This window comes from Coregonus clupeaformis, chromosome 11 (genome assembly GCF_020615455.1).
Source record: "Coregonus clupeaformis isolate EN_2021a chromosome 11, ASM2061545v1, whole genome shotgun sequence".
NCBI lineage: Eukaryota > Metazoa > Chordata > Actinopteri > Salmoniformes > Salmonidae > Coregonus > Coregonus clupeaformis.
This window is the reverse complement of record NC_059202.1, coordinates 825,349-849,188: the sequence shown is the minus strand read 5'-3', so window position 1 is coordinate 849,188 and position 23,840 is coordinate 825,349. Positions and strand designations below refer to the sequence as shown.

Below are 23,840 nucleotides of genomic sequence, written 5' to 3'. Positions count from 1 at the left end.
TACAATAAAAATTAATTCAATAAAACACAATGAAATCACTGATTACAGGCCAAGCTAAAAGTAAGATTGAAAAACCTTAAAGGAGTAAGTAGTTAAGTATTTTAAAACTTTGTTAGATGGTTCCTCAACCTGGAAGTAGTTTATGGACCAGGATAAACTGTAATCCAGACATTTACATTTTAGTCATTTAGCAGACGCTCTTATCCAGGGCGACTTACAGTTAGTGAGTGTATACATTTTCATACTGGCCCCCTGTGGGAAACGAACCCACAACCCTGGCGTTGCAAAGCGCCATGCTCTACCAACTGAGCTACAGGGGATCTAGCCAATTGTAGACTACTTTCAGAGTGAGGAACCATCTACCATCAAGTTGTAAAATCCTGAACCACTCCTTTTATGGGGTTTTTAAAAGTTAACATCCATTGTTTTGTTTTAAGATCCTTCAATTATCCCTTTTTATTGCACTTTAAAAAAAGCTTGCTTTGATTTGCTACTCACAGGGTGTGGTCCAGGACCCAGGACCTGCAGCTGAGTGCTGAGCAGAGCTATGATCCCAACATGGACCTAGACAACCAGTCACTACTCAAATACCACTGGGAATGTGTCAGTACCTCTAAGGTAAGGACACGCTTATCAGTCAACCAATCAGATGTATTTTATGAAGCCCTTCTTAGATCAGTAGTTGTTATGGTTACCTGGCCTAGACCCCAAAAACAAGCAAAACATAAGCCAGAGCACAGTGACCAGGAAGAAACGTAGAGAGCAACTGGCTCATGGGAATTACAGGAGTTACTCTGTAATCATCCAGATATCTATGTTTTTCAGAGTCATCAGTCCCTATAGGACATAATTACACTTGAATAAAAGAGGGTTTGGCTTTGATTGAAGCACCTGATTACTGGCGAGGAGATGCGTTGTCAGGCAGGGCCTGTGTTGTGTTGGTACTTGGTAGAGTATGTGAATATTTGAGACAGACAGAGCTGAAGCTAGGTAGAATGCTTTCAGACCCTTCTGACTGTCTCTGAGCCTTGTGTGGAATCTCTACTGGGAAAGAATACTCTCTCTTTTTCTCCTTTCTCTCTCTCTCTCTCTCTCTCTCTCTCTCTCTCTCTCTCTCTCTCTCTCTCTCTCTCTCTCTCTCTCTCTCTCTCTCTCTCTCTCTCTCTCTCTCTCTGTGTGTCCTAGCTCCTGCTGTGAAGGAGAGATTAGATATTTATCAGTTGTACGACTTGTGCGTCATTGACTGTGTGTCCTGTTCAGAATAAAAACATAGTCCACACACACACACACACTCACACACTTTCTGTAAGTCGCTTAGGCGCTTGTTGACATTAGTCCAAAACCCCTCTCTCCCCTCGACCTCTCTCCTCCATACTACTTGTGTTATTGAAATAAGACTGTGAGTTTTAACGCTCACAGTGGATTACCAGCCTCTGTTGCCATTCAAATGTTCTCTAACAGTGAAAAGCAGAAAGTCAGTGTTGCCCAAACAGTGCAGTGACTAATAGTATTAAACCTTCAGCTGTTTCCTTTTACTTTCTCCCGTTGCTACTCTACTCCTCACGCTTACAGAAGGCTTTTTCATTCCACTGCCGTTTACGTTTTTCCTCTCCGTTAAACGAGGGAGTGCTCTCTCTCTCTCTCTCTCTCTCTCTCTCTCTCTCTCTCTCTCTCTCTCTCTCTCTCTCTCTCTCTCTCTCTCTCTCTCTCTCTCTCTCTCTCTCTCTCTCTCTCTCTCTCTCTCTCTCTCTCTCTCTCTCTCTGGGGCCTTGCGTAAGGCCTTGTGGAGGATTATGGGTAGTCCGTATGGGCCTCTTTGAGACAAAACAGACTTGGAACGTCCAATCAAATCGCTCTCCCTTTGAATCTCTCATTTTCAAACTGTTCTCATTTTCAAAATGCTTTTTACTGGGGGAATTCAGTGGATTTGTAATATGGAATTGGTAGATTTGATAGAATTGTTTTTTTTCGATATGTTGATATATTTGAGTTTTTAGTCTGTATAATGTTGCACAATTGTCATCTTGTATTGAGGATTGGTAATTGGTTTTAGTGAGCACAAGCTTGGCTGGTCTGAAGAGAACTTGGGTTTAACGGTGTCCTGGCAGGAACACACTGGGGCTGCACAGCAGAACACAACTACCGGACCCATAAGCATGTGTAGCGGGAAGAGAGACGGTGTGAGTGTTCTGGGAAAGTGTGTGTGTGTGTGTGTGTGTGTGTGTGTGTGTGTGTGTGTGTGTGTGTGAGACGTGTGAGGGAGAAAGGCGTCTGCCAGGTTATGTAACTATGAAGAGATGAAACTCAACATTCCACAGCCTGTTCCCCTCCCAGTTTGATCTCACACACACACAAACACACAGAGCTGTGGAGCAGGGGCACCCAGCTAGCTAGGGGTAGGGAATGTGTGTGTGTGTGTGTGTGTGCGCGTGCATGCGTGCATGTGTGAGGGGGACAAGGAGGAAAATTGAGAGAGTACATGAGGGAGGGAGGGAGGGAGGGAGAGATCTAAACCAGTGTTATCTGTGTCAATGTAATAAGTGTGTCCAAACTGCTCCACTCACTAACAGACTGAATAGGAAATAAAGAGATGTCCTTGGACCAACATTCCCTCACCTTAGAAAGAGACTAGTGGTGATGACATCACTGTTGTCTGGAACCAATAATACAATAATAATGTTGGATGAATGTCAGACGCACACACAGACACACACACAATCATTTATAAATCAGATAATCATTGTTCTCTCCTCCTCTCAGGGTCCATCTTACTGTTCCAGTCTGAACTTTGGTCTAGGGTCCAGTGGTCCTGTCCTGGGTATCCCTGGCTCTGAGCTCCAGGCAGACGTAGAGTACACCTTCAGACTGACGGTCCACAAGGAGAGCATGGCCCCAGAGTCTACTATACAGACCGTGAGTCCACCCACATTCCCACACACAGACAGATGAAATCTTTACTATTCTATCCAAAGCTCTGTGTTGTCTGCGTCTCTACATTGTCCTTTGTAGTCTGTTTTTTTTTCCATTTCATTTTTATTATTATTTTTCTATGGGGAGGGGGTAGAAGGATTACTTTTATACTATTCCAAGTATTCCTTAAAGAGGTAGGGTTTGAAGTGTCTCCGGAAGGTGGTCAGTGACTCCGCTGTCCTGGCGTCGTGGGGGGAACTTGTTCCACCATTGGGGTGCCAGAGCAGCGAATAGCTTTGACTGGGCTGAGCGGGAACTGTGCTTCCGTAGAGGTAGGGGAGCTAGCAGGCCAGAGTTGGATGAACGTAGTGCCCTCGTTTGGGTGTAGGGTCTGATCAGAGCCTGAAGGTACGGAGGTGCCGTTCCCCTCACAGCTCCGTAGGCAAGCACCATGGTTTTGTAGTAGATGCGAGCTTCAACTGGAAGCCAGTGGAGTGTGCGGAGGAGCGGGGTGACATGAGAGAACTTGGGAAGGTTGAACACCAGACGGGCTGCAGCGTTCTGGATAAGTTGTAGGGGTTTAATGGCACAGGCAGGGAGCCCAGCCAACAGCGAGTTGCAGTAATCCAGACGGGAGATGACAAGTGCCTGGATTAGTGCCGCTTTCTGTGTAAGGCAGGGTCGTACTCTGTGAATGTTGTAGAGCATGAACCTGCAGGATCGGGTCACCGCTTTGATGTTAGCGGAGAAAGACAGGATGTTGCCAAGGTTCTTTGCACTCTGGGAGGAGGACACAATGGAGTTGTCAACCGTGATGGCGAGATCATGGAGCGGGCAGTCCTTCCCCGGGAGGAAGAGCAGCTCCGTCTTGCCGAGGTTCAGCTTGAGGTGGTGATCCGACATCCACACTGATATGTCTGGCAGACATGCAGAGTGTTCTGACTCCCATAGCTACCACATTAGCATATTATCCATCCATCATCATTAGCAACGCAGTCTACTACCAAGCAGAGCTCCTTACAGCTTGAAGTGCTATTAAATCATTTTCAGTCTGAAAGAATACGATAGGAAATGTGGTTGTAGCTCCGCCTTGCCCTCTGCTACGAACTGCTACTTGATACTTGACTAGGCTATGTGTATTGGTCCGGGATATCCGGGATCCTTGGGACGTCCCTACCCCCATTGAAGTTGAAATTTAAAATGGTTATGATAAGGCTTAAGGTTAGAGTTAGGTTAGGGTAAGGGTAGTGGGTTAAGGTTAGACTTAGGGTTTAGGGTAGGGACATCCCAACTATTCTGGATAGCACTGACCTATGGAGCTATTGTAATAAGTAGAGATTGTCTACATCAAGTCAACTTGATTCTAGCCTGGTTATCGGTCTGTTTTGTGCTAACATTCCATGCCACGCCTAGCATGCCCTGCCAAACATTGGCATATGACACGGACTACAAGGAGTGGAATGTTAGCACGAAACAGGTCTGGATTTCAGGCTAACCTGGATCTCCAGATGGGGAGTAAAGCAGGACAGAGTGGAGCCATGGAGAGGAAGGAGAGGAGGGTGTATCGGGGTGGAATGAGACACACCCTTCGTCTCAGAGGAGTAATCATGATTATCATCATTCTTTTTCTGAAAGATTAGAGGGCATGGGGACTTGCTCTGGTAGATGTTTTGGGAGAATAAACTGTCATTCGTTAGTCTGTAAACCACCCTACTGGCATGCTAGTCTCCCCCCCTCTCTCGCCCCCTCTCTCTCTCAACCCCCCCCTCTCCCTCCCCCTCTCTCTTTCTCTGTGATGGAGGGAGACAGATTGTCTTTGTCAGTCTTGTTCCCTGAATTACAGATAATGAGCTCCCAGTAAATGGACTGTTGAAGTTCTCTCTCCCTTTCTCTTAGTTTATTTCCCCTCTCTCTCTCTCTCTCTCTCTCTCTCTCTCTCTCTCTCTCTCTCTCTCTCTCTCTCTCTCTCTCTCTCTCTCTCTCTCTCTCTCCTAATCTCCCCCCTCTCTTTGTCTCTGTCTGTCATCATATCGTTCCTCTCTCTGCTACTGTTATGTTAGATGGAAGGTAGATTAGGGTAGAGTGCTGCTATGTGAAGTGGCCATATGAAGTGTAGACAGTAATTTAGGTCAAATAAGTGGACTGATAGCTGCCTGCCTGTCTCTGTCTGTCCGTCTGTCTGGTGATGAAGCTATTTTCTCTTCTCTCTGAGTGGTCGTTTCCCCATGGTGGAACAGTGTGTGTGTGGAACAGTGTGTGTGTGGAACAGTGTGTGTGGAACAGTGTGTGTGTGGAACAGTGTGTGTGGAACAGTGTGTGTGTGGAACAGTGTGTGTGGAACAGTGTGTGTGTGGAACAGTGTGTGTGTGGAACAGTGTGTGTGGAACAGTGTGTGTGTGGAACAGTGTGTGTAACAGTGTGTGTGGAACAGTGTGTGTGTGGAACAGTGTGTGTGTGGAACAGTGTGTGTGGAACAGTGTGTGTGGAACAGTGTGTGTGTGGAACAGTGTGTGTGTGGAACAGTGTGTGTGGAACAGTGTGTGTGTTGAACAGTGTGTGTGTGGAACAGTGTGTGTGTGGAACAGTGTGTGTGGAACAGTGTGTGTGTGGAACAGTGTGTGTGTGGAACAGTGTGTGTAACAGTGTGTCTCTCTCAGGTGATGGTCCAGAGTGGGCGTATCCCCATGGTCTATCTGGAGTGTGTGTCCTGTAAGGCCCAGTCCATCTACAAGGTCAGTCAGAACACCTATGTCTACCTGGCTGGAACCTGCACCAACTGTCACCACTTCCACCGCGGGGTAAGACGTGAAAGTGTGTGTGTGTGTGTGTCTCTCCTCTGGCCCTATCCCCTTGTATTACTTAGCCACTCAGAGTCAATCAGTGTCCCCCTGTCTCAGTAAGATGAGGTCAGTATTCCCCTGACTCAGTAAGATGAGGTCAGTGTCCCCCTGTCTCAGTAAGATGAGGTCAGTATTCCCCTGACTCAGTAAGATGAGGTCAGTATTCCCCTGTCTCAGTAAGATGAGGTCAGTATTCCCCTGACTCAGTAAGATGAGGTCATCACACCACAGCTCCACATTTCCACATCCTCTCCTTTTTTTCATCCTCTCTCTCTCTCTCTCTCTCTCTCTCTCTCTCTCTCTCTCTCTCTCTCTCTCTCTCGCTTCCCCAGTCTCTCTCTGGGCTATGTCATCAGTGTAGAATGGGAGTTAAGGATCATGTCCCAAATGGCACCCTATTCCCTATGTAGTGCACTACTTTTGACCAGAGCCCTGTGGTCAAAAGTAGTGCACTACATAGGGAATAGGGTGCCATTTGGAACACGCATGAGATGACGGTGGTGGGTGTGAGTGGTTAGATTGAGGTCACGCTCACACACACACACACACACACACACACACACACACACACACACACACACCGCGCGCACACACACACACACACACACATACACACACACACACACACACACACACACACACACACACACAGACACGCACACACACAGCCACTGCCTCTCTAGACCTTTACAACTGGGATTTTAAGTCCATTAGCTGCAAAATAGACTGGCTGACGTTAGAACAATTAAAAAGTTGAAAGGGCAACTACTGAACCCTCTAACTCTCACCTCTCATCTGCTCTGTGCTGTTTAAAGGGTCAATCTACGGTTCAAATAACAACAATGCAGACACCCCGCCACTATTTTAGTAAACAGCTGAGGGATGAGGCTGGAGAAATGTAACCACTCCCGAATTCATAGACAGAACTATGGATGCCAGTAGTGACCATCCCATCCATGATATTATAGTGGAACCATGTTTTATGGCTTTACCGTGTTTGTTTAAAATGTTATTTACTAACATTGAAATAAAAAAAGCTTATATTTTGGGTTCTGATGGGGTACGACAGTTGAACTAAGCTCATGAGGCATTTATAAGTGATATTCTTCAAGAATCAATGGGCATATATCATTAATTTAAATCACAGATTGGCCCTTTAATATTGGAGTTATAATATAATTGCTCTAAAACATCTCAGCATGATCAGTATGACCCAACCTCTCAGCATGATCAGTATGACCCAACCTCTCAGCATGATCAGTATGACCCAACCTCTCAGCATGATCAGTATGACCCAACCTCTCCTCTCTGACAACAGTTTAGACTAACTATGAACATAAATATAACATCTCATCATGATCAATATGACATTTACATTTTAGTCATTTAGCAGACGCTCTTATCCAGAGCGACTTACAGGAGCAACTATATGCCTTGCTCAATCGACAGATTTTTCACCTAGTCGGCTCGGGGATTAGAACCAGCAAACTTTCGGTTACTGGCACAACGCTCTTAACCACTAAGCTACCTGCCGCCCCAACCTCTCCTCTCTGACAACAGTTTAGACTAACTATGAACATTAATATAACATCTCAGCATGATCAGTATGACCCGACCTGTCTTTTTAACGAGACCCTGTTCCTGGACTCCAGCAGACATTAACTCTCTCTCCTCTCTCCTCCCCCCGTAGTGTTGGGCGGGGGTCACCCTTCTTAACCAGACCTTGGTCCTTGATTCCAGCAGTACCACGAGAGCCATTAACTCTCTCTCTCCTCTCTCTTCCCTCCGTAGCGTTGGACGGCTGTCACCCTTCGTAACGAGACCCTGGTCCTAGACTCCAGCAGCACAACAACAGGACGTGACGGTATGAACCTGGTTCTCCGCCAGGGCATCTTGCGAGACGGAGACTCCTACGTCTTCACCCTCCACGTAACCGACGGCAACATGGACCGCGAGGGCGTGGCGTCCATCACACTGCAGCCCAACATGCCCCCGGCAGGCGGGGACTGTGACCTCCGAGCGGGGGGAGGAGGAGAGGGGGGACTGATCAGAACACTGGTGGACAGGGTGCACTTCAATTGTTCAGGTAGACACACTCTATTCTACTATACTCTACTCTATTATCCTATACTCTACTATACTCTACTCTATTCTACTATACTATATTCTACTATACTCTACTATACTCTATTATACTATACTAAACTCGATTCTACTATACTATACTCTACTCTATTCTAATATACTATATTATACAATACAATACTATACTCTATTCTATTCTACTATACTGTATTCTACTATACTCTACTATACTGTATTCTACTATACTATATATGGGGCGGTAGGTAGCTTAGTGGTTAAGAGTGTTGTGCCAGTAACCGAAAGGTTAATCTGTCGATGTGCCCTTGAGCAAGGCACTTAACCCTAATTGCTCCTGTAAGTCGCTCTGGATAAGAGTGTCTGCTAAATGACTAAAAATGTCAAATGTAAATGTAATACTCTATTCTCCTATACTATACTCTACTCGATTCTACTAAACTATATTCTACTATACTATATTCTACTATACTCTATTCTACTATACTCTACTCTATTCTACTATACTCTACTCTATTCTACTATACTCTATTATACTATACTCTATTTTCTTATATTATATTATACTATATTCTAATATACTCTAATATACTATAATATACTATAATATACTATACTATACTCTACTATACTCTACTATGCTCTACTATACTATATTCTACTATACTATATTCTACTATACACCACTATATTCTACTATACTCTACTCTATTTTACTATGCTCTACTATAATCTACTATACTCTACTATATTCTACTATACTATATTCTACTATACTCTACTCTATTCTACTATGCTCTACTATATTATGCTATACTCTATTTTACTATACTAAACTATATTCTACAATACTCTACTCTATTCTACTATACTCTACTCTATTCTACTATACTATATTCTACTATACTCTGTTTTCGTATATTCTATTATAATATACTCTACTATACTATAATATACTCTACTATACTATATTCTACTATACTCTACTATACTCTACTCTATTCTACTATACGCCACTATATTCTACTATACTCTACTCTATTTTACTATGCTGTACTATATTCTACTATATTCTACTATACTCTATTCTACTATACTATATTCTACTATACTCTACTCTATTCTATTATGCTCTACTATATTATGCTATACTCAATTTTACTATACTCTACTCTATTCTACTATGCTCTACTATATTCTACTATGCTCTACTATATTCTACTATACTCTATTCTACTATACTGTACTATATTCTACTATACTGTACTATATTCTACTATACTCTATTCTACTGTACTCTATTCTACTATGCTCTACCATATTCTACTATTATTCTATTTTCTCCTCTCTTCTCTCTTCTACTTCAAATCTCTCTCCTCACTCCCCTCTTCTCTCTCCTCCCGAAGTCTTGAGTGTGTCAGAAATTGTGACTCAGTGAAATGCTAAGACCCTCTCTCCCTCTCCTCCCCCCCCCCCCCTCCCCAGGATACAGTGACCTGGGCGTGTCAGAGACCCCTCTCCTGTATAGTCTGTTGGTGACTCGCTGCAGTGACATGCACTGTGAGGAGTTCTGTGTGTACAAAGGGACCAGTGCAGAGCACTCTGCCTTCCTGCCCCCTGGGTTCAGATCAGGTCGATACAGGGTGTCAGCGTCCATTACTGTAGAAGACCACCAGGGGGCAGCTATCACCTCTCTCAACAAGTAAGCCATTAAGACGCATTGGGCAGACACTGTGAAGATGCATTTCTGTGTGTGTGTGTGGGTTCTTATCATGTATATCTCTGTGTGTGTGTTAACTCACAATTTGTGTGTGTGTGTGTGTTTTTTTATTGTGTGTGTGTGTCCCTAGCTCCGTGGAGGTGGTTCTTCCAGACACTCCTCCAGGCTACAGCAGCCTGCCCCACTGGCTCAGTGAGCTGACCTCCACCACACTCAGACAGCTGCTGAAACAGGGAGACTCACAGAGGGTCAGAGAGCTGTCCCTGGCCCTCATCACTGTACTCAATGAGGTAGGATACACTCCTCTGTCTGTCTGTCTGTCTGTCTGTCTGTATGTGTCTGTCTGTCTGTCTGTCTGTCTATCTATCCCTTTATCTGTCTGTCTGTATGTGTCTGTCTGTCTGTCTATCTACCTATCCAACACTGCTATCAGAGAGCTGTCCCTGGTTCTCATCACTGTACTCAATGAGGTAGGATACACTCCTCTGTCTGTCTGTCTGTCTGTCTGTCTGTCTGTCTGTCTGTCTGTCTGTGTCTGTCTGTCCATCTATTTATGTATTCCTCTATCTATCAACACCCGTACTACAAGTTACACCACTCTCTATCTTCCTCTCTACAGTCCACTCCCCTATATGTCTGTATGTCTATCTCTATCTCCCTACAGTACACTCTCCCTGTACCCATCAATCAAGCCAGTCAGTCAGGCAGACATCAATGTGGTCAGCCAGTGAGGCAGAAAGCCTCAGTCAGGAGAGAGAGAGTGATTTCCCATGGTGTGGTCTATGAATAGCGACCACCTGTTAACCACTCCTTACCTCTCCTTTCCTCCTCCTCTCCTCCTCCTCCTTTCCTCCCTCCTCTCCCCAATTCCTCTCCTTTCCTCTCTCTCTTCTCCTCTCTCTCTCCCCCTCTTCTCTTCTCCTCTCTCTCCCCCTCTTCTCTTAACCTCTCCTCTCTCTCCCCCTCTTCTCCTCTCCTCTCTCCCCTCCTCTCTTCTCCTCTCCTCTCTCCCCCTCTTCTCTTCTCCTCTCTCTCCCCCTCTTCTCTTCTCCTCTCTCTCCCCCTCTTCTCTTAACCTCTCCTCTCTCTCCCCCTCTTCTCCTCTCCTCTCTCCCCTCCTCTCTTCTCCTCTCCTCTCTCCCCCTCTTCTCTTCTCCTCTCTCTCCCCCTCTTCTCTTCTCCTCTCCTCTCTCCCCCTCCCCTCTTCTCCTCTCTTCTCCCCGCTCTCTCCCCCTCTTCTGTTCTCCTCTCTTCTCCTCTCTCTCTCCCCCTCTTCTTCTCCTCTCTCTCTTCCCCTCTTCTCCTCTCTCTCTCCCCCTCTTCTCCTCTCCTCTCTCTCCCCCTCTTCTTCTCCTCTCTCTCTCCCCCTCCTCTCTTCTCCTCTCCTCTCTCTCCCCCTATTCTCTTCTCCTCTCCTCTCTCTCCCCCTCCTCTCCTCTCCTCCCCCAGTATGAGCAGACCCGTGAGTCGGCGATAGTATCCAGGGCGGAGCGTGGTTACCGGGTCATCGTGCGTAGTGACATCACCAGAGCTCTCACTGCCCTCGACCTGACTACAGTTAACGACATCCAGCAGACCTCCGCTGCCCTGGCACAATGCACGGTGAGACACACACACACACACACACACACACACACACACACACACACACACACACACACGGTGAGACACACACACACACACACACACACACACGGTGAGACACACACAGACACAGACACACACACGGTGAGACACACACACACACTACAGAGGTGGCCTCCATGAAGTTCCCTGCACTGGCCCAATGCACAGTGTGGAGGGGAAGTTTTTCTCCCTCTCACCCGGCATGAAGTTCAATCAATGAAACACCTATTCAATATTTATATCTTCTCTCACAATGTTTTATTGAGTATTGTAAAGTTTGTGTTCTAGGAAGCTAAAGTATTGACCTGTGTGTGTTTCAGGCGGTGAGTCGTGAGTTTATCTGTGAGGAATGTCAGAACAGCACGTTGAATAAGCTGGAGTCTATGTTGGATATACTGCAGACTGACACCAAGCAGGGAACAGTCACACCTACTGAGATAGCTGACAACATTCTCAACATCATGGGTGAGCACACACACACGCTCGCTCTCTTTCTCTCTCCCTCTCCCCCCCCTCTCTCTCTCTCCCTCCCTCTCTCCCTCTCGCTCTCTCCCTCTCTCTCTCTCTCTCGCTCTCTCTCCCTCTCCCTCTCCCTCTCCCTCTCCCTCTCCCTCTCCCTCTCCCTCTCCCTCTCCCTCTCCCTCTCCCTCTCCCTCTCCCTCTCCCTCTCCCTCTCCCTCTCTCCCTCTCCCTCTCTCACTCTCTCACTCTCTCACTCTCTCTCTCTCTCGCTCTCTCGCTCTCTCGCCTCTCTCCCTCTCTCTCTCTCTCTCTCTCTCTCCCTCTCTCGCTCCCTCTCTCGCTCCCTCTCTCCCTCTCCCTCTCTCGCTCCCTCTCTCCTCTCTCTCCCTCTCTCTCCCTCCTCTCTCTCTCTCTCTCTCTCTCTCTCTCTCTCTCTCTCTCTCTCTCTCTCCCTCTCTCTCTCCCTCTCTCCCTCTCTCTCTCTCTCTCTCTCTCACAACCACACAAATCTTCTTCAGAAAATGTCACTATTGTAGTTATTAGGAGCTCTGTTATACATCAGACTACTTTCCAAGGCTACAGTATGTTTCATCTTTACCTCCCCCTCTCTCTCTCTTCTCCCCCCACTCCTCCCGTTCCTCCCTTCCTCTCTCCTCCCCCTCCCTTCCTCTCTCCTCTTCCTCCCTCCTCCTCCCCCTCTCTCCTCCTCCCTCCAGGTGACCTTATCCACCAGGTGAGCCAGTCGGCCTCCCAGCAGCTCTTGGGGCACCCCTACCCTGACCCCCACCTGAACATCTCCCTCGGGCCAGGCCTCTCCTCCCTCCCCCAGCCTCACTACCCCCTCCCCCCCCAGGCCCACCCCCTGCGCGTAGCAGCCAAGGCCTATAATCTGTCGTCGGCGCTGATGCGTATCCTGATGCACGCCCGCGTCCTTAACGAGGAACCACTGGTGCTGCGGGGGACGGAGATCGCCGCCACAGGGAAACGGGCCGACCCCCAGTCACTGTTCTGTTACACCGACGACGACTCACCTGGTAGGTGTAAGAGGGGGAGGTGGAAAGGTGTGAGTGGGGGGCGTGAGAGAGGAATGGAGGGGGTGTGTTGTCTTGCAGAACTGAATTGAAGACACATTTTCTAAATCTTAAATCAGACAATAAAGTACCAATGTGTTCTATTGAATAAAGTTATTTTATTATGTTCTATTAAATAAAGTTATATACTGTTGTGTTCTATTAAATAAAGTTATATTCTATTCTGTTCTGTTAAATACAGTTATATTCTGTTCTGTTATATTAAATAAAGTTGTATTATGTTCTGTTCAGAGTGCAGAAGGTTCTCCATCCCCAGAGCCTTCAACAACAGTCTGGGCAGAGCAGATACCAGCGTGGTCCAACTCATGTTCCAGGTGTGTGTGTATGTGTGTGTGTGTGTGAGAGTGAGTGACTAAGTGACTGTCCGTCAAAGTACCCACGTACACATTCATCAAGTCATCATAGATGGGTATTCCTTAATGCCTTTTTGAATCTCTCTCTCTCTCTCCCCCTCCAATTCTCTCTCCCTCCCCATCTCTCCCCTCTCCAGGTGGAGCCCAACCCGTTCCCCTTTAACTTTGTGGCTAACTACACTGTCAGTACCGAGGTATGGACTTGTTTCTTAGTTATTTATACTGTATGATGTCTTTTCTATTAACATGTATGATGATTCATGATATTGATATAATAGTCTTAGAATTCTGATCTATTCTAATCCTATTTGTAATCCAATCCTAATCAATTCTAGGTGGCCTCCATGGAGTTCCGAGCGGAGAACGGTTCCCAGATCCCCATCTCAGACCTCGACGACAACCAAGCCATCACCGTTGCCGTGAACAACGGCAGCGCCACCGACAACAATGGGTCAGGGGTGGCGGGGGTCCCGTTAGCCGGTGCCGTTAATGTGAGCTGGTGTGACTCGGTCATCGTACGGGTCAGCACCGGTAACTCCAACCGGCAGGCCGGACTGTTCATCCAACTCAACTTCACCACCCTGGATGGTAAGAATCATAGAAATAGAATCACAATAGAAAAATTATCACAATAGAAATAGAATCACAATAGAACAATTATCACAATATAATCACAATGGAAATAGAATCACAATAGAAAAATGATCACAATATAATCACAATGGAAATAGAATCACAATAGAAAAATAATCACAATATAATGTGGTCCTCTGTAGCTCAGCTGGTAGAGCACGGCGCTTGTAACGCCATGGTAGTGGGTTCGATCCCCGGGACCACCCATACACAAAAATGTATGCACGCATGACTGTAAGTCGCTTTGGATAAAAGCGTCTGCTAAATGGCATATTATTATTATTATATTATAATCACAATGGAAATAGAATCACAATAGAAAAATAATCACAATATAATCACAATGGAAATAGAATCACAATAGAAATAGAATCACAATATAATACCTATTCCCACTTTAGCTGTACCTCTTTATAGTAAGTTAGCAGGGTATGTGTGACTAAATTGTATTTTTCAATTGTCAAATCAAGTCAAATAAGTCATTGACATTTTTGGAATATCAATAAAGTTGAATTGAATAGTGTATAGGGGCTGTATTTGGGGGATGTATAGAGAGGAGCTCACCCCTGTCCCCCTGCTCCTCTCCAGACGGGGTGTGGTCAAAGGGGCGCGAGGTGGACCCCTCCATCATGACCTACCTCCACTCCTCCAACTGGCCCAACGAGTTCAACTCCACAGACAGGAAACGCATCACACTCAGCATGACCAGGGGGCGGGACCTGGACCACAGGAAGTACACCTTCTTCCTGTCCCCAGAGTGAGTGGTCGCCATGGTGATATGGAATGAGTCAATGTTCCTTCTAAGCTGCGTGCGGGCGTGCAGCTCCCCGGGACTGCCGCGCAGAACAAATATCAGCCTGCGCAGAGAAGCACGAGATTGAAACTTCACTCATCTTTCTAGTTTTCCCCTTTAGTTAACACTATCAACGTTTCCCTTTACTGTGGGAATTATGCTCGAATCAACGCAATATTACCCACTTTCAATGTAATATACCGAAACAAAATGAACTATGCAAGACTTAGAATGCAAAACTAACTATGCAAGAGATTTTGTTGTAGGCAGAACACATCGGAGTAGGATTCTATTGTATTGAAAGGCACGACTCAGGCACATACTCTACACAGACCGGTGCCTCATAACCAATCAGAGTTGCAATAGGCCTATATGCAAATAAACCATTGCCATATATGGATCATATATGGCCATTCACTTTGAACTGGACTCTCTTTACAGCATGAGAGGTCGTGAGTAGATGCGCTTGTTTTGAGATCAAAAACGAGAGCTGCATGTAGCCACCTGTGTACATTTGTTCATATCCTTTGCTAGTTAGTGAGTTATTAGCCCAGTTATAGATCATTTGTAGTCAGCAATGGAGAAGTGATTGTATACAACGTGTACATTTCTAGACTTCTTTGAAAAGTGAGTCGGGTAAAGAGCTTTTTTTTATCTTAAAGGGGCAGTGTTGTATTTTGAGACAGGCTTGAATAAATAGCCAATAGGCAGAGGGTAGCATAATTTGTCTGATACTCTGTAAAAATGGTATGGGAATAATAATGCATTTTATTTTGTAAAGTGGTTTCTTGCATCAAACAACAACAACATTTTCTGTCACCTCCTTGTCTGAAGGACAAGTGGATAAACAATGTCAAGCCCTGCATGTTTTTTTTCAAAAGTCTCATGGAATGTAGACCTACACTACCGTTCAAAAGTCTGGGGTCACTTAGAAATGTCCTTGTTTTCGAAAGAAAATCATTTTTTTTGTCCATTAAAATAACATAAAATTGATCAGAAATACAGTGTAGACATTGTTAATGTTGTAAATGGCTATTGTAGCTAGAAACGGCTGATTTTTAATGGAATATCTACATAGGCGTACAGAGGCCCATTATCAGCAACCATCAGTCCTGTGTTCCAATGGCACGTTGTGTTTACTAATCCAAGTTTATCATTTTAAAAGGCTAATTGATCATTAGAAAACCCTTTTGCAATTATGTTAGCACAGCTGAAAACTGTTGTGCTGATTAAAGAAGCAATAAAACTGGCCTTCTTGAGACTAGTTGAGTATCCGGCATCAGCAATTGTGGGTTTGATTACAGGCTCAAAATGGCCGGAAACAAAGACCTTTCTTCTGAAACTCGTCAGTCTATTCTTGTTCTGAGAAATGAAGGCTATTCCATGCGAGAAATTGCCAAGAAACTGAAGATCTTGTACAATGCTGTGTACTACTCCCTTCACAGAACAGCGCAAACTGGCTCTAATCAGAATAGAAAGTGGAGTGGGACTGTAACTTAAAGCGGGTACAGCCTCAGTGTTCACAGTAAACGTGCGCCAGAAGTTGCACAGAATTTTCACAACATTCAAGTTTGCGCTCATCAGACCTGAAATTTGCTCAGTGCAGAAAACAATTAGAGGGAACATTGGTCATGAATATTACAGAACAGTTATTGGATATTATAAACTGGGTAGTTCGAACCCAGAATGCTGATTGGCTGACAGCCGTGGTATATCAGACCATATACCACGGGTATGACAAAACATGTATTTTTACTGCTATAATTACGTTGGTAACCAGTTTATAATAGCAACAAGGCAACTCGGGGGGTTTGTGGTATATGGCCAATATGCCACGGCTAAGGGCTGTATCCAGGCACTCCCCTCGGGCCTTATTGCTTAATTGTATCTCTCTCTCTCTGTCTCTCTCTCTCTCTGTCTCTCTGTGTAAGCGGTCTCTCTCTCTCTCTCTCTCTCTCTCTCTCTCTCTCTCTCTCTCTCTGTCTCTCTGTCTCTCTCTCTCTCTCTGTCTCTCTGTGTAAGCGGTCTCTCTCCTCCCACCTTTGGATGCCTTGTCTAACCAAATCTTGCGATCAATAGCTAGCTAGCTACTTAGCTTATGTACGGTTAATATTTACAGTATGTTAAGTGATGAGATGAACTTCCTCAGATTATCAAGAGAGTGAAACACTCCAATAGAGCCTTTTGTTCATACTGTAAATGCTGTGTAGCATTTTGCTCAGATCTAACCAACCACCCCTCTCTCTTCTCCGGTTGCCCAGGTCCCATGACACCACCCTGGACTACTATGTGAACGTGACAACGGGCTGTACCACTGACTTCCCCAGCGCGGGGGTGCGTCTGGAGGTGGGTGTTTGTTAAAGCTTAAATGTATAACTTATGGGCGCTTAAAGTCAGTGTCATAACACATTTTAAGTGCATTATAAGGCATTATAAAGGGCATTATACATACACTTACCAGACAGTTTATTAGGTAAACCACCCTGTTCAGGAAAATGGTTAGCTCCTACAGACGTGGCCGTGGCTTGCTATATAAAGCAGGTAGACAGGCATCAAGGCATTCAGTTACTGTTCCATTGAACGTTATAATGGGCAAAACGAGTGACCTAAGTGACTTTGAGCGTGGTATGATCGTTGGTGCCAGGCGCACCGGATCCAGTATCTCAGAAACGGCCGGCATCCTGGGCTTTACACGCACGATAGTGTCTAGGGTTTACCGAGAATGGTGCGACAAACAAAAAACATCCAGTCAGCGGCAGTCCTGTGGGCTAAAACAGCTCGTTGACGAGAGAGGTCGAAGGAGAATGGCAAGAATCGTGCAAGCTAACAGGCGGGCCACAAACAGACAAATAACGGCGCAGTACAACAGTGGTGTGCAGAACGGCATCTCGGAACACACAACACGTCGATCCTTGTCAAGGATGGGCTATTGCAACAGACGACCACACCGGGTTCCACTCCTATCAGCTAAAAACAAGAAGAAGCGGCTCCAGTGGGCACGCCATCACCAACACTGGACAATGGACCCATCCTGCCTGGTGGCGGTTAGGTCCCTTAATACCAATGGAGCAACGATGGAACGCCACAGCGTATCTGAACATTGTTGCTGACCAAACCTAATAGAGCATCTTTGGGATGAGATGGAACGGGCTGTTCGCAGCATGAATGTACCGCTGTCCAATCTGCAGCAACTGTGTAATGCCATTGCGACAGCGTCCCTGTAGAACGTCCCCGACACTAGAATCCATGCGCCCGAAGAATTCCGGCTGTTCTGGAGGCAAAGGGGGGTCCGACCGGGTACTAGATTGGTGTACCTAATAAACTAGCCAGTGAGTGTATGTACTTCATAGAAACTGTTCCTAAACCCATCCCATCCTTTGTCTAGGGAGGTGACACACACAGAAGGAAACCAAGTGTTGACCTGCGTTGAAAACCCTTCCCTTCCCTTCTAAATATATTTCTGACTCATTCCATCCCTTCTCTAGGTGGGTGTGTTTGCGTCCCTGTGCCAGTACTTCAGCGAGAGCGCCAAGCTGTGGCGTACGGACGGCATGGTGCCGCTGGCAGAGACTAACGCCAGCCGGGCCGTCTGCAGCACCCGTCACCTCACAGCCTTCGCTGCCAGTCTATTCGTTCCGCCTGACGCTGTCACCTTCATACGGCCTGTAAGTAGAGACACACCTGATAATAATAATAATAATATAATAATAATATGCCATTTAGCAGACGCTTTTATCCAAAGCGACTTACAGTCATGCGTGCATACATTTTTGTGTATGGGTGGTCCCGGGGATCGAACCCACTACCTTGGCGTTACAAGCGCCGTGCTCTACCAGCTGAGCTACAGAGGACCACAATACACACACACCTAATACACACACACCTGATAACACACACACACCTGATAATACACATCTGATCCAAACCAAACACACATCTCCACACGCACTCTGTTATGATGCAATACTGTGAAATCAGCTGACTTTCACACACACAAACCCTTTCACACACACACACACATAGTTTCTCACACTCTTCTCTCCTCTCGTCCTCTAGGAACGGGGGGGTCCCAGCCTCGTGGTGTTGTTGACGTGTGTGGTGGGGTTGCTATGTTACGTCGTGGCGGCGGCCATCTTACATAAACTTGACCAACTGGACCTGAGGAGGGCTGGGACGGTGCCGCTCTGTGGACACGACGGAACATTCAAGTACGAGGTGCAGGTCAAGACCGGCTTCAGCCATGGGGCAGGTGAGAAGGCAAAGGGCAAAGGTCAAGGATTCAAATGGGAAGAAATTAGACTTTTAATCAATCAAATTGTATTCACAAAGGGCAGAAACGTATCACTAAATTGCCATCAAAGGATGATTTGCACTAATACTCAAGTTATGCCCACGGATCTCATGTTGGGAGACAGACGGCAACCTTCACATAGCAACCCAGGCTCAAATCCCCAAAGATCAAGGGAAAATAATTCAACCTTTCCTAGACCTACAGTACATACCCATCCATCACCTGTGTCTCGAGACGTCTGTAGTTGTTATATGACGTGTATATCTAACTCCTCCCCCTGTCCCCTAGGCACATCGGCACATGTGGGCATCAGTGTGTACGGGAGTGAGGGGCGTAGCGGGCATCGCCACCTGGACAGCCCCGGGGCCTTCGCACGTAACGGACTGGATATCTTCCACATTGCCACGGAAACTAGCCTGGGCAGCGTCTGGAAGATCCGCGTCTGGCACGACAACAAGGGTAGGCGGTCACACACACACACACACATACACACACACCTATGTACACATACTGCTACAGTACACAAACACATATGCAGGCACTTTGGGTTTTTGAAAAGCATGTTACAAATAACATGTATTATTATTATTATTCATAATAATATTATTAATATTATTATTATTGTTATTATTCGTAATATTATTATTATTATTATCAGGGCATAAAATAAACCTTTTGGTCCACCAGCCACTATGGCAGGTAGATTTATTTGACCAACAAAACACAAAAAAACGGATGAGCATGCTTTGTAATGTTTCTAAAACAATACATGTATTACTAGTAAGAAATAATGCGGTATATTGTTTAATTTCATTTTTTGTGATCTGAGTCTTTTTGTGACCTATTTTGACCAAAATATCACAGATGAGACAAAAATGTACACCTGCCCCTTTAAGGGCGGGGTGTTACCACGGTAATGCGACTAGAGTCATCTTTGTGGCTGTGAGATTGAGTCTGACTAGTAGCAGCTTTGTCTTCTCTTCCCTAGCAGTTGAAACAAACATAGAAAAACAACCTAGCTTGTGAACAATAGAATGTAAATGGCCAAGAAACACAAGGACAAAGTCTCACTTCAGTAGACTTAAGTTTCAAGTAAATTAGACACATTTTTATGAATATTTCACTCAGCTCTTCACGTGCGCACAGACCCCAGCCAGGCAGTGTTGCAGTGCGAGGTGGGATAGGCTATATAGGATTCCTAGTTCTTTGACTTTGTGCAGTTAATTTACCAGCTATGAAACAAAACGGCAGAAATACTTTGAAAACAGCTAATGCAGCGTTTATTTGACTATAAATGTGATCATTTTTTATTCATAAATGCGTGTGAAATGCTTGCACTGTGGAGCCTTGACCACCCGCCAACGTGGCTGGTGAAATAGACATCTTACCCGCCAATGCCAAAATCTACCCGCATTTGGCGTGTGGTCATTTTAGTCCCTGATTAATATTATTATTATACACTTACAGTAGATCTCCATCGTGGTCCTCTGTAGCTCAGCTGGTAGAGCACGGCGCTTGTAACGCCAAGGTAGTGGGTTCGATCCCCGGGACCACCCATACACAAAAATGTATGCACGCACGACTGTAAGTCGCTTTGGATAAAAGCGTCTGCTAAATGGCATATTATATTATATTATTATACCCTTTGTCAAACTGTAAACAACCTAGTAAATATACCCTCTCTCTCCTCTCTCCTCCCCTCCCAGGTCTGTCTCCAGCATGGAAGCTCCAGTATGTCCTGGTGAAGGACCTCCAGACAGGAAGCAGTTACTATTTCCTGGTAGAGGAGTGGCTGTCAGTGGACAACGAGAGGACAGACGGACGCGTGGAGATAGAGGTGGAGGCCTCAGGTAAGGACCCTAACCCCTAGCTCTAAGCATCCCTACCCTCATAGTTTAGTAGTCATACCCTTTGCCAAATGGTCTCCAACATGGTCCAGGAGTCTATCCACGTCTCGCCACCGCTGCCTCGACAACTGGCCTAGGGCCAGTTTTGTCTTATAGCCGTTAAGGACAACAGCTGGACTTTGAACAGGAGAACTGATCACAAATCAGTGGTCCATTCATTAACACCAACTCACTACTTCCTCTTTTACTTCCTCCTTCCTTTTTTCCTGCTTCCTGTGGGCATGTCCTGACCTATAGAAGAGGCGGAGCTTCGTCGGTTGCCCCGCCTCCTGAACTGGGAGCTTCAGCGTGCGCTGTGTGAGAGTCACTTGTGGGTGTCGCTATGGGAACGGCCCGCCCGCAGTCCCTTTACCCGCCTCCAGAGGGCGACGTGCTGCGCCCTGCTGCTACAGCTCTGCCTGCTGGCTAACACCATGTGGTACAGCACCGTGGCCAATAGGAGCTACAGGTAGAGTGTGTCTGTGTGTGTCTGTGTGTGTCTATGTCTGTGTGTGTTCCAGTACTGACTGTTGTCCTATTGTAGTTCTATGGCGGTGTCGAGGCTGGTGGTGTGGAATGGGGAGACAGTGGCTGTGGGAGTGGTCAGCTGTCTGGTGATCTACCCCCTCTACCTGCTGGTCTTCACTCTCTTCAGGATGAGTCGCAGCAAGGTGACACACACACACACCTTTAGAACACACACACCTTTAGAACACACACACACACACACACCTTTAGAACACACACACCTTTAGAACACACACACACACACACACACTTTAGAACACACACACCTTTTGAACACACACACACACTCCTCACATCTCCACCAATATGCATTTAAATCCCTGAACCCTTCATAAAGACTCTGTGTGTGTGTGTTTTGCATCCCTCCGTGTGCATCCCTGCGTGTGTGTGTGTGTGTGTGTGTGTGTGTGCGTATCAGTGTGTGTCAATAGAACAGGTGCCCTCCTCCCAGGTGGACCAGGAGTCAGTGGAGATAGATGACTTCCTGGATAACTCCATGGCAGGAAGCTCCTTCCTCATCTTCAACGGTGTCCCTGGAGAGGTATGTACGTATGTGTGGTGTGTGTGCGTGTGTGTGTGTGCGTGTGCGTGTGCGTGTGTGTGTTTGTGTTTGTGTTTGTGTGTGTGTGTGTGTGAGAGAGAGAGATAACTCTTAATAAAAAGTAGTGCACTAGCCTAATATAGCTGGAAACAGGGTCAGTTGAGATGGGAGCTGTCTGATAAGTAGACAGACAGATGTGTGTATCTAGTCTAGGTTTGATTTATGTCTAGGTGATGATGTTACAAGAAGCAGTAGAGAGAAATGATTGCTGTAAGACTTTGTTCCACTAGAAGGGAAGAGCTACAGTTCATTGGGGGGAATAGAGAGGTGAGGCAACAGTAGCAGAAGTATTTCTACAGCGTCTAAATTCTGATATTCGTCTTTTCGTCTGTCTCCTTATTTGATCTAATTTCAAAGTATTACTTTATCTCTCTCTCTGTCCCCCCCAGACCTATTCGGAAGAGACCAACGTGGACCTCCCCCCCACGCCCTCCACCAAGAGGTGAGCTCTCCCGTTGCTTAGAGAAGAACAGAAAGAGGGAAAGAGAGGAGAGTTGTTGTCCTGATATAACCTCTCTGTGTCTCATTAAATCCCAGCGTTATTAGAGTTCCAACACCCCGTAAGGTGTGTGTGGGCGTCTGTAATTACTCTGTGTACGTGTCTGTGCGTGTGTGTGTTTGTTTATCAAAACAAGAAAGCTCATATAGGGAAACCATTAACCCTCTCTCTCTCTCTCTCTCTCCCCTTCTTGTATTCCATTGTACTATTGTGGAAGTTGTGACCGACTGTTTAAAATGCACTTTAAATGAACACTGACTTGACTTGACCTCTCTCCCTCTCCTCCCCGCCCCACCCTGTCCTCCTCTATCTCCCTCCTTTCCTCCCGCTCTCCCCCCTGCTCTCCCCCCCGCTCTCCCCCTCTCCTTCCTCCGCTCTCTCCCCCCTCTCCTCCCCCCGCTCTCTCCCCCCTCTCCTCTCCCCGCTCTCCCCCTCTCCTCCCCCCGCTCTCTCCCCCCTCCTCTCCCCCCTCTCCTCTCCCCCTCTCCTCCCCCCGCTCTCTCCCCCTCTCCTTCCTCCGCTCTCCCCCTCTCCTCCCCCCTCTCTCCCGCTCTCCCCCTCTCCTCCCCCCGCTCTCCCCCCTCTCCTTCCTCCGCTCTCTCCCCTCTCTCCTCCCCCCGCTCTCTCCCCCCTCTCCTCTCCCCGCTCTCCCCCCTCTCCTCCCCCGCTCTCTCCCCCCTCTCCCCCTTTAGTGTCCAGAGTTGGGGTGTGGTCCAGGAAGAGGATGATGACGAGGAGCGTGATTGGCCAGAGTTGTTGAGTGACATGTCTGAGGTGGGAGGGGCGGGCCTGGGGGCGGGGCTACCCAAGTTGAAGAGAGGTCAAGGGTCAAGACACCTGGGGGTGGACATGACCCTTCACCCCGACGATGATGACTTCACACACCGCAACAAGTACTTCACATCCTCAGGTAATCCACACACACTACAACAACAGCAAGCACTTAAAAATCTACTTAGCACTGCAATATATAGTTTCAGTATCATGAATATTGTGTTATAATTTAGAAAAAAGCATTCAAGGGAACTGTGTGATGTTATATAAACAGGACAGCCATGAAACACACATTTACTCTGCCTCAACACAGTCTTGAAATTCAATTCAGATGTGTGGATCTAACCATCTCTCTTTCTTATCCCCCCACACACACACACACACACACACACACACACACCCGTCCCTTCTAGATGAGGACCTGATTAAGCGTATCCTGGCGGACGGCCAGCTGCAGGTTTCTCATCTCTGTGACCCCCGACACTTCTTCTCCCAGACCACAGACAGCGAGATGGCCGACCTGTGAGCCACCTCTAACCTCTAACCTCTAACCTCTAACCTCTAACCTCCAACCTTTCTCTCCCTCTGGTCCTTCTGTCATTTTACATTTATGTTCTTATCCAGAGAGACTGTTAGATAGCTAGGTGAGACAACCACATCAGTCATAGTAACACTGTTCATCAACGTTGTTTTATCTTCCTCCTTCTTCACTCCTCTGAAAGCAATAGAAACT

The 23,840-nt window shown here is 46.4% G+C and overlaps 1 protein-coding gene across 1 annotated transcript in view; it reads left to right on the top strand.

Moving 5' to 3' along the window:
• Positions 1-23,840, top strand: part of pkd1a (polycystic kidney disease 1a) — a 90,687-nt gene that overhangs the window by 49,572 nt on the left and 17,275 nt on the right. The window contains exons 25-48 of the mRNA XM_045223402.1: positions 501-618; positions 2,761-2,913; positions 5,568-5,708; positions 7,542-7,836; positions 9,336-9,552; positions 9,701-9,860; positions 11,020-11,172; positions 11,517-11,661; positions 12,375-12,692; positions 12,981-13,063; positions 13,240-13,296; positions 13,438-13,690; positions 14,324-14,492; positions 16,790-16,874; positions 18,014-18,193; positions 18,585-18,777; positions 19,108-19,278; positions 20,526-20,669; positions 20,964-21,174; positions 21,250-21,376; positions 21,652-21,774; positions 22,224-22,276; positions 23,026-23,243; positions 23,521-23,629. Of these exons, the coding sequence (XP_045079337.1) occupies positions 501-618; positions 2,761-2,913; positions 5,568-5,708; positions 7,542-7,836; positions 9,336-9,552; positions 9,701-9,860; positions 11,020-11,172; positions 11,517-11,661; positions 12,375-12,692; positions 12,981-13,063; positions 13,240-13,296; positions 13,438-13,690; positions 14,324-14,492; positions 16,790-16,874; positions 18,014-18,193; positions 18,585-18,777; positions 19,108-19,278; positions 20,526-20,669; positions 20,964-21,174; positions 21,250-21,376; positions 21,652-21,774; positions 22,224-22,276; positions 23,026-23,243; positions 23,521-23,629 (3,876 nt within the window). The remainder of the gene's footprint in view (positions 1-500; positions 619-2,760; positions 2,914-5,567; positions 5,709-7,541; positions 7,837-9,335; positions 9,553-9,700; positions 9,861-11,019; positions 11,173-11,516; positions 11,662-12,374; positions 12,693-12,980; positions 13,064-13,239; positions 13,297-13,437; positions 13,691-14,323; positions 14,493-16,789; positions 16,875-18,013; positions 18,194-18,584; positions 18,778-19,107; positions 19,279-20,525; positions 20,670-20,963; positions 21,175-21,249; positions 21,377-21,651; positions 21,775-22,223; positions 22,277-23,025; positions 23,244-23,520; positions 23,630-23,840) is intronic.